Below are 10,812 nucleotides of genomic sequence, written 5' to 3'. Positions count from 1 at the left end.
GCCCAATTGTTGTGACTTTTTAATTTTTTATTTCCATTGAGGTCTGCTGACCCGAGTCACTCGCAGGACCTCAGAAGCTGGGACCCCTCTTGGTTTGGGACTTGGAAGTGTAACTGTGCTGGCACGTGCTTTCCCTCAGTGTTTACTGAGGACCTGCTGCATGCCAGAAAGGGATGGGAACAGCCATGGAGCAAGTGACCAGGGTTTCCCTGAGTCCCACAAGTTTTTTGTTTTTTAATGTCCTACAATGTGCATTTTATTCCATATCATTATACAATGTTTACATATAGTTATAACTCTTAAGAAAATGCCATTTCTTTACCAATTATGTATGTAGTGACTAGATCTTTTACCCTGACATGGAAAGCTGAAAAGAGGGGCAATCCTCATTGAATGCTCTCCCTGCTGAGCTGGAAGGGCCTGCAAGTGTGTCAGCTGGGAAGGAATGGGTGAGTCCCACAAGTTTTATGGAAAAGGAAGCGCAGGATCGATGCATTTCGGGCTCCTGGTTCTGAGTTTGCAGATCACATAGGTCTGGCAGTTCCTGGAGATGTCGCGGGACACGTGGGGCCACTGAGCTGCGCGCGCCTCCCGAGTCTCAGCAGGGCCCCGCCCGGCTGGACGCCAGTCCCCGGCCCAGCGCACACGTGGGTTCCCGCACGTCCGCTGGGCTCCCACCCTGACGTCAGCCCGGAGCTTCCATTTAAGGCCCCGCCCGCGCGCAGCTCAGAGTGCTGGAGCCTCTGTCGCCAAGCCCAGACCACGCTGCTGTTCATCGTGCACTAGCGGTACGGTCCAGCTCAACGCTGCTCCCACGAGGGTCCCTACGCGGGGTGGAGGTACAGGGTCCACAGGTTTGGGCGGTGGTCCGCACGCGTGGGCTACTGCGTTCTGGGGAACGGAGCAGATGACCCCACCCAGCCTGGGGAGAGCCAAGTGGCTGAGGAAGGTCTAGGAGGTGGCTGGCCTAAAGGGTGGGAGCGACCGAACAGGTGCTAACGAGCCATGCGAAAATTGAGGTCCGGTTACTCGAGCCCATGAGGGACGAAAAAGCTTCAGCACGTCCGGGGTGGATACTTGGGAGAAGCCTTGCGGTTTGCATTTTCCCTTTCGTGGGCTTGGTGGACTGGTTGCTTCCTGCAGATTATAGTGCGCTTTTGGCTCAAGTGCAATTTGTTAAGGGGCTCCTGGTGTGTCTAGGGATCGCGCTAAGCGCGCTGTTTGCGGAGATTAAGCGGCAAGGGTCGCAGCACCCAAGACGGAAGGAGGAAACCTGTAGCTGAGGGAGGTGCGACACTCATAGGGTCCCAGGTGGAAGTAGACGCACCCTGCTCGAATGAAGCCCGGAACTGAGGTTTGGGTGAGGCCGATTCTCTGCAGGAAGAGCCCCCCTCCTTGCCCCCAGCCTGCAAAAACCTTCCAAAGCGGTCTAGAAATAGCAGCGGTTGTAAGGAGACCGGATTCCGTCTTGGTGTCCCTGGGCTGCCTGCCCGGAGATCTTAACGGGTCCATTTGCTTTTTGGAACGATTTCAAAAATAATCGTAGTGCTTGCTGGGGAAAATGTGTACCTCGTGGTTCTGGGGGCTCCGGGCCTTAGACCCTTCGTGACAGTATTCCCATTTTGGAACTGAAGAAATTTTCCCTTAACAGCTTCATCCTGGCAAACAAGGACCCGCCCTGGCGGGTGGGTGGTTTAAAGGCTCTGGTTCCCAGTATTGGCATTTGAAATCTGACCCTGGGGCCAAGCCAGGTGGCTACCAGGCCCTCCTCACCGTGCTTGCATGTGCTTTGGGTTCTAGTAAGGTCCGAAGTCTGACCCCGAAGTGCCTACTTGGAAGTCTCATCCATGGACAGCAGCCAGTAGACCTATCTTTCTGCCCTGCTCTGAAATTGCGCACGCGCACCAGCATGCCAGGCCTGTCGGTCTTAGGCATCCGGACTGCTCATAAAACTTGTGGGTTCCGGGGGGAGGGGGGAACCGGCGGCCGCAAGTCTGCGCATGCGCAGGCCTCAGCACGTTGCTTTACCTTAGGGTCACACCTTGTGGCCGTTAGTGGCGCCCTCTGCTCTTGGTTTTTGGTACTGCTTGGGGCAACTTGGCACCGAGTTACTGTTGGATTCTGGGTGATAAGAGTGGGAGGGCAATTCTGATCGTGTCGGAAGTGAGGCATCGCCTTTTGTGGTCAGTCAAAATGAGTAAGTCTTCAGGAGGATGCACTTACACGGAGACCTCGGTATTATTTTTCCATTTCAAGGTGAGGACCTCTTGACGTTTAAGAGCTAGGCCAGACCTGGCATTATAGCCACTCGTTTTTTTCCACTTCTGCCCCTTTTAGTCACGTATTGTTACTTAATTGAAAGTAGGTTAAAGGATGTAAAGTAAGACTGGGACTTGGTGATTATACCTGGAGAGGTCTCAGTGACACGATATATTCTCACCTTAGGTCCCAAGAGGTTCAAAGTCCACCAAGATGGCAACCCTCAAGGACCAGCTGATTGTGAATCTACTTAAGGAAGAACAAGTCCCCCAGAACAAGATTACGGTTGTTGGGGTTGGTGCTGTTGGCATGGCTTGTGCCATCAGTATCCTAATGAAGGTAAGTGGAGTGCCTTCATATCACAAGCCCATGCATTGTGGGGGGAGGGGTGACACATATACATTGTCACATGGTATGTAAAACTGTTAAGGTTCAGGCATTCATTCAAGAGAGCGGTCTATGAAACATTTTGCAACATAGTGGTGCACAAAAAGGATTATCCAAAGTAACAGTATCAAAGGTTATCAGGCTGAAGCCTATTTGAAATGCTGCAGTGTGTTAGCAAGAAGAGTCCCTTTAATTATACCTTTCAATGCAAGGAGTTGAATGAACCTAGGGTCTCCCACATGCTAGGTAACCATTGAGCTGTGTATCAGCGCACACATGTTAACATGTATGGAGGTTGGAGGGTAACTGGCTTCGCTCCCGCCTTGTGGGTTCTGGGGGTCAAACGCAACTCATCAGGCTTGTGTAGGAACTGCTTTCACCCTGCGAGCCATCTCAATTAAAGCTAAAGCTTATTGTTTCAAACCCAGGTGAGGCTTTTTAAAATGCATATCAGATGATTTATAGTTGGATTAGAAAACACTTTTTGAGACAGGGTAAATGTTCTTAGTTCTCATTAGCTCAGCCTAGCCTCAAACTTGAAGCAATCTTCCTGTCTCATCTTCCTGGGTATGGGATTATAGGTGTGTAACATCACACCTGGCTTTGAAGACTATTATTATAGCATTAACTAAAACCTAGTTACATAAAAAAAGTTGACAACTTAAAATGGATATTTATATTTAGGGGGACATTGAGATAGGTTTCTCTTTGTAGCCCTAGCTGTCATGAAACTCAATCTGTAGACCATGTTTGTCTCTCAAATATTGAAAATATTTAAGGGCAGAGTTTCCTCCTGTGGAACAATCATAGATTGAGCCACACCCATGTCTTGGAGATAGAGGGTTTGACTGTATGTGCCTCCCCGGTGCAGCCTTTAAAGGCATGCATTGATGTGCACGGCTTTGCCTGTGGCTTCACTAATTCTGATGCTAGGCAATGGTCTATCACTGAGCTTTGTGCCTGGTCCTAGTCTCAAGCCTTGGTACTGGCCAACAGTGACTAACTGCCCCGCAGAGAAGCTCCTGCAGTCAGGAGCATGAGAGAGACTATGCTCTGCGTGGGGCCATCTGGGAAGCAGCGGGTAAGTTTCCCATTTGACTCAAACTTTCGTCTACTAGGACTTGGCCGATGAGCTTGCCCTTGTTGATGTCATGGAAGACAAGCTGAAAGGAGAGATGATGGATCTCCAGCACGGCAGCCTTTTCCTCAGAACACCAAAAATTGTCTCTGGCAAAGGTTGGTTGGGGCCACCTTCCCTTAGTCCACATTAGACTTCCTCAGGCCTAAAATCCCATCTCTTCAATCCAGTCTTTCGTTCGAGACAGGAGAGCCGTCCGGGTTCTTTTGCACTGGTTCTCAGTACCTATTAAAGCTTCAATTGCTAGTGAAGGATTTTAAGTGGAAACCTAATTTGTACATATATGGAAAAGTTCTGAATCTACACTGTTCCGAGTGTGTGCTGCTAGAATGGAGCCCAGGGACTTGTACATGCCAGGCAAGGGCTCTGGCTGCTGAGTGACAGCCCCAGCTCTGCTGCACGTGTTCAAATGTTGTGCCCGCCCTGCTCGGATCGTGTACTAACACAGACTTGAACTTCACCTTAGAAGCCCGTTCCTGACTTGGCCTTTTGACATTTAGCTGGCACCAGCCAGGAACCCAGGGTTGAAAGTCTTTTGACATTTTACCTGATGGGCTTCTCTCTGGGTCAGCTGCTCTGTGCCACAGGGCCCACAGGAGAGAATGAGATCAGAGAGGAAAGGGGGGGAAGAAGGTTGCTGGGCTCTCAGTAAAAAGTGAGAGAAAATGCCAGGTGTGGTGGTGCCTGTATTTAGGGCCAGGCCAGAGGGAGGTACATAGTGCATGTCTCCAGTGGGGGAGGGGAGAAAGAGGATGTACTATGGTGGTAGAAACAGACATCAAATAAACTGGATTCCTTCCTGTTATGATAAAATCTGACTATGAGAAAGGCATCAATATTACTCCTCCAGTTTAAGAGACCAGTTATGAAACAGGGCGTCCCAAGGGAAGGTCTGAACATCAATCAGTAGGTCTCCATCTGCCGTGTACAAAGGTTTACAGAACAAGTTTTGGCTGGGTAGGTAAGAGTTCCCTGAAGGGACCTTCATCCCTGATCTTTTCTCTAGACTATAGTGTGACTGCAAACTCCCAGCTGGTCATTATCACAGCGGGGGCCCGTCAGCAAGAGGGAGAGAGCCGACTCAATCTGGTCCAGCGAAATGTGAACATCTTCAAGTTCATCATTCCCAATGTTGTGAAGTACAGTCCAAACTGCAAGCTGCTTATTGTTTCAAACCCAGGTGAGGCTTTTAAAATGCATAAGCAGACACCCTGTACTTATCCTGATGATGTATGTTACACTGTGTGTACACGTGTTCATTAATTTTCTATTGATTTGTATTTTGATAAAATAGTTAACTTAAAAACACTAAATGCCCCTGAATATAATTGCAAAGTTTAGAGTTTCTTACTCATGATCTTAGAGGAGTAAATCTATAATTCTATTTTAATTGGTGCAGTTTTTTTAATAGTACATTGAATAATTGGACATGAGTTATAAAGATGTCAACAATAGTATCACAATCATGTATCCTGTAGTCTTTTGTTACCTGTTATTTAATTTTTTTTGCAGTTGATATCTTGACCTACGTGGCCTGGAAGATAAGTGGCTTCCCCAAAAACCGAGTTATTGGGAGTGGTTGCAATCTGGATTCAGCTCGGTTCCGTTACCTGATGGGAGAAAGACTGGGCATTCACCCGCTAAGTTGTCATGGATGGGTCCTAGGGGAGCATGGAGACTCCAGTGGTAAATCATTAATATCAGTTTATTTTCTCTTTTTTAAAACAGAAAGATAGTATAAGATGTCTCTAAGCATTTCTTTACTGAATAAGAGTCTTTAGCTTGGGCTGGAGAGATGGCTCAGAGGTTTTAAGGCTGCTCTTTCAGAGGACCTGAGTTCAATTCCCAGCAGTGAGGCAGCTCCCAACTATCTATAATGAGATCTGGTGCCCTCTTCTGGCGTGTAGGCAAACATGCACACAGAATACATAAGACTGCATACATAATAAATAATAAATCATTTTTTTTTTTAAGTCTTTAACTCAAGTATCCATGAATTGGGGTTGGGTGTGGTTTGAGTATATGCTAATAAAAGATTTTAACCATGTAGTACATTTATGACAGGGAAAATCATGAAATTATTTTTTTTATTTCCATAGAAGTAAATAAGGTTGGGTATGGGATAATACTATTTTGAGACTGGAGCCCAGGCTGGCCTTGGAACTCATAAAAGTCCAGCCTTTTTCTTTCTGCTGTGGGAATTTCTGCCATGAGCCACCGTGCCCCGCCTATTCATCCATTCATTTGTTCATTCATCTTGCTAACGATTGAACCCAGGATCCTCACGTGCTAAGCATACAGTCTACTGAGTTATTCACTCAGGCCCTGGACATGTTAACCACGCTTCTTAGGACAACTTCAGTCATTTACTCCATTCAGCAGTTGACTTGAATCGCCTGCCCCTGGCAAGATCAGCCACATCAGGTGTGGAAAAACATTGTTAGGTTGTACTTGAGATGGTTATGTTTATGCGGTTCTCAGAGATGCTTATGCCAGAGAAATCCCCTTGAAGTGTGAATGATGTCTTAATGATAGTAAGTACATAGTCTACATGGTTCACTAGTACAAGAAAGTAAGTAGGTTAGGTATACAGTTCTTGGTTTTATGTACTCGGAAATCCAGGCTTTGGTAATCTTGACCTGCAGATGAGTGTGGAGAGGTGGGACACAGTTACTGTTCTGTGGTGTTGTGTGGAAACAGTGGTGTAACTGCCTGTTTTCTTCCAGTGCCTGTGTGGAGTGGTGTGAATGTTGCTGGTGTCTCCCTGAAGAACCTGAACCCAGAACTGGGCAGCGATGCAGACAAGGAGCAGTGGAAGGAGGTCCACAAGCAGGTGGTTGACAGGTGAGGCATTGTGATTGGCAGCACAGGAGGCTAAAAGTGCCTTTTTATCCATGAGGTTAAGGTTTTAGCAGCATTTTCATTCGACTGCTTTTATTTACAATTTTTCTTAAGCTTTGTTAATCTTAATACTACAGACAAAACTCTAAAATAAAAGCAGCACCAAATATAGGCAAGAGGTACTGACACTGGATTCTTAGAGTCTCTCATTTGTAATGTACTAACACATTGGTGGGAATGTAAAGTGTTCCAGCTCCTTGGAAAATAGTTTGGCAGTTCTTTGGCAGTTCTTTTATAACTGGAAACAGATCTGCCACACACAAAAAGATCTCTTCTTTTTTTTTTTTTTTTTTTTTTGTTTTGTTTTGGTTTTTCGAGACAGGGTTTCTCTGTGTAGCTTTGGTGCCTGTCCTGGATCTCGCTCTGTAGACCAGGCTGGCCTCGGATTCAAAGAGTTCCACCTGGCTCTGCCCCCCCGAGTGCTGGATATGCCACCAAGGCCCAGCCAGAAAGATCTTTTAAAATGTTTTTTATAAGATATATTTATTTTTATCTGTGGGTGTTTTGCCTGCATGTATCCAAGAAGTCCAGAAGAGGGCACAGAATTCCTTGGAACTGGACTTATAGATAACTTGTTAGTGTTGTGGATCAGATCTACATCCTCTGAAGTCCTGCCAGTCTTCTTAACCACCAAGCTACCTCTGCAGCCCCCAGAAATAAGATTTGTAACAAGTTTTTATTTTACGTATACTAATAGAAGCATGGGCAACTTCTTTATTTGGATAATACAGGAATAAGTGTGGTCTAGATTCTTTTAGTTTGTTTTTTTCTGGATGGGGTTTCACTGTGTGGCCTTGGCTGTGCTGGGACTTGCTTTGTAGACCAGGCTGGCTTCAAACTCAGATCTGCCTGTTTCTACCTCCCAACTGCTGGGATTAAAGGCCTGTGCCACCATGGGCCAGCTCATTTTGTTTCTGTTTTTTTGAGATGGTTTCTGTGTAGTCCTGGCTGTCCGGAAACCCTGTAAACCAGGTGACTGGCCTCAGACTCAAATGACTTTGCCTGCCTCGGCCTCCCACCACCCAGCTTTGATTCTTTTCTGTATACAGTGATCTGCCTGCAGGCCAAAAGAGGGCACCAGATCTAATTACAGATGGTTGTAAGCCACCATATGGTTGCTGGGAATTGAACTCAGGACCTCTGAAAGAAGAGCCAGTGTTGTTAACCTCTGGGCTATCTGTCCAGGCCCCCACCCCCCACTCTTCAGCTTTGATTCTTAAACAAACTCTAGATTGTTCAGTAAATGGAAATACTGTAAGTGACCTTTGCCTCTCAGCCTGTTTCACTTGAGATGACCTTGAATCAACTGTGCTGTGTGTAAGCTTCATGGATTTTGTATTAGTGACTTTCTGTTGCTGTGATAGAACACATGATTAAACCAAATTCCAGGGGAAAGTCTGTTTTGGGCTTAGGGTTCCCAAGGGTTACTCCATGGTGGTGGAGCAGAGGTATGGATAGAAGGTGGCAGGCTGCTTCAGCAGTAGCTGAGAGCTCATCTCAACCTCAGATAGGAAGCAGAGAGATAAAAGGTGCTTGTTTTTGGAACTCCAAAGCCCACTCCCAGTGAGTGACGTGTCCTCCAGATGGAACATAGCTCCTATTCTTCACCAAACAGCTGTCAATTGGGTACCACATGTTTGAATGCCCTAGACTTAATGGAGGACTTCTCATTCATGTCACCAGATTTTCTTTGAGGTGTGGGGAACAGAACCTAGAGGCTCATTCATAGTAGGAACACATTCTGCCACAGAATACATTTCCAGTCCGGCCCACATTCACCTGTTTTTCTGCCATCAATCCTAGTCTTTGCTAACTCACCAGCCCCTCCCATTTCATTTCAGAGACTCTTTCCAGTTTGGTTGGTATGGTTCATTTGTCTTGACAATGTAGTATTCCCTCTAGCCTCTATCAGTGTACAAGATTCTTAGATCCTTGGGAGTCAGTCTTTTTACCTTACGTTTGCCCTTACTGGCAAAGGGCTTGCTTACCTACATAACATGTCTTGGTGGTATTTATTGTAAAAGTGTCTGGTAAAACCTTTATTTTCCTTGCCTTTCCACGCCCTTCTTCACCCTTTCTCATCCTTCTGTCCCACAGCGCCTATGAGGTGATTAAACTCAAAGGATATACATCCTGGGCCATTGGCCTCTCTGTGGCCGACCTGGCTGAGAGCATGATGAAGAATCTTAGGCGGGTGCATCCCATTTCTACCATGATTAAGGTAATGGATCTGCAGAGAGTTACTTCCTAGAGATTTATTTCTTGGCTTTGCAAAGTCTTGAGCAGACTCATGGAAGCCCCCAGTTATTGGCTGAACTGATGTAAATTCCCCCATTCATGCTTTTCTTTTGGAAAGAAATAGTTGGCATGTAGAGTTAATGTCCCACTAGCACTGTAGATATCTGACTAAGATTTATGCTGAGCCACGTAGGAGGCCTTGCTCAGTTACCAGTCTTACAGGTATGGGGAAGTGTAGTGAATTATGTAGATTGGTGAGAGTTTGGGGTTTTTGGTTTTGGTTTGCTTTGCTTTTTTGAGGCAAGGGTCAGCTGGCTGATCCTGAACTTGCTATGTAGCTGATGATAACCTTGTACTCTCCTGCCTCTAGCTCCCATGTGCTGGGACTACAGGCATGTGCCAAGCCTAGCTGTAGTTGTCCTAGTGACTTTCTATTATACTGTCCACTACTACATCATATCTGGGCATCTCTGCAATAGAACGGACCAGCTCACTTGCTGTGTGAAAAAGGCTTCATAGCTGTATGAGAGCTAAATCCTGGGAAACCTGATGGTGTACAATTGAAATGTAATCATTTTGTGTCCAGGGTCTCTATGGAATCAAAGATGAAGTCTTCCTCAGTGTCCCTTGTATCCTGGGACAAAATGGAATCTCAGACGTTGTGAAGGTGACTCTGACTTCTGAAGAGGAGGCCCGCTTAAAGAAGAGCGCAGATACACTCTGGGGCATCCAGAAAGAGCTGCAGTTCTAAAGTCCTCAGATGTCCTAGAGCTTCACTGTCCAGGCTGCAGCAGGGTTTCTATGGAGACCACACACTTTCTCCTCATCTGAGTGGTGTTTAGTGTGGTTGTGTTAAGGTGGCAATTCCCACAGCTCTGCCCTGATGCTAAGTGGTACTTGTGTAGTGGTAACCTGATTGATGTGACAGTCCCACTGTCTTCCCACGGTCTCTGAGACACACTACCAACTGTGTGCGGGCTTCCGTTATCTTGGGAGCCTGCTGTGTCTGCTGCGCACCCTCGCCAACATGCCTAGGCCAGTGAGTTCCCAGTCAGTCATAATGCGGCTCCAGTGGGTAAATCCATCATGCATATTTGTGCATAACTGTTCTAAAGGATATTATTTTGTGTATTATGTGTCTGTAATGTGCATTGAAATACTATATAAAAAGTAAGATGTGCATATGGATGATGCAACCAACTACCCAAGTGTCATGCCAATGAAAACACCAAATAAACCTTGAACAGTGATTACTCCACTCATTTTTTGTTGTTTTGTTTTGTTTGTTTTTCGGGACAGCATCTTTGCACCTTACCTGGAACTCAACTCTGCAGACCAGGCTGGCCTCGAACTCACAGACCCAACTGGCTCTGCCTCCCAAGTGCTGGGATTAAAGGCGTGCACCACCACAATCCCACTCCAGCTCATTTCTTAAGATTGAGTTGGGCAGCCAGTCAAGGTGGCACTTACTTGCCTCTGATTCCAGCAGAGGCAGGTGGATCTGCATTCCAGCCAGCCTGGTTTGCATAGTTCCAGGACAGCTGGAGTTACATGGTGAGACCATGTTTAGAAAACAAACAGGACACAGTTGGGCTGGGGAGACACTCAGTTGGTAAAGCATTGGATCCCCAGGTCTTAAAACACCCCTTTAATCTCAGCACTGGAGAGGTAGAGACATAGAGCTAACTTGAGTTGTGAATTGCTAACTGGGTTCAGTAAGTGTCTTAAGGTGTTTCTATTGCTGTGAAGAGACCATGACCACAACAACTCTTCTAAAGGAATGCATTTAATTGGGGCTGGCTTGTGGTTCAAAGGTTTAGTCCATTATCTTCCTGGGAGGGAGCTGGCAGCATTACAGGATCAGCAAGCAGTATGAACAGAGTCAATGG

General features: G+C 46.4%; 1 protein-coding gene across 3 annotated transcripts; it reads left to right on the top strand.

Moving 5' to 3' along the window:
• The first annotated feature begins 367 nt into the window (after nt 1–367).
• Nucleotides 368–10,181, top strand: LOC102915780 (L-lactate dehydrogenase A chain). Of its 3 annotated transcripts, none has more exons than XM_006998551.4 (8): nt 368–788; nt 2,446–2,598; nt 3,765–3,882; nt 4,791–4,964; nt 5,297–5,470; nt 6,511–6,628; nt 8,783–8,906; nt 9,510–10,181. In XM_006998551.4, exons 2-8 carry the CDS (start codon nt 2,473–2,475, stop codon nt 9,672–9,674), a joined length of 999 nt encoding a protein of 332 aa, XP_006998613.3. In that variant the 5' UTR covers nt 368–788; nt 2,446–2,472; the 3' UTR covers nt 9,675–10,181. The 3 variants fall into 3 exon arrangements, with proteins under 3 accessions (XP_006998613.3, XP_076399773.1, XP_015846850.3); XM_076543658.1 differs by having other exon boundaries at nt 770–839; XM_015991364.3 differs by lacking the exon at nt 368–788 and adding an exon at nt 1,958–2,256.
• The last annotated feature ends 631 nt before the right edge of the window (nt 10,182–10,812 follow it).

The sequence above is a fragment of the Peromyscus maniculatus genome, chromosome 1 (assembly GCF_049852395.1).
Source record: "Peromyscus maniculatus bairdii isolate BWxNUB_F1_BW_parent chromosome 1, HU_Pman_BW_mat_3.1, whole genome shotgun sequence".
In the NCBI taxonomy this organism is placed as follows: Eukaryota; Metazoa; Chordata; class Mammalia; order Rodentia; family Cricetidae; genus Peromyscus; species Peromyscus maniculatus.
This window is presented reverse-complemented; position numbering and strand designations above follow the sequence as displayed.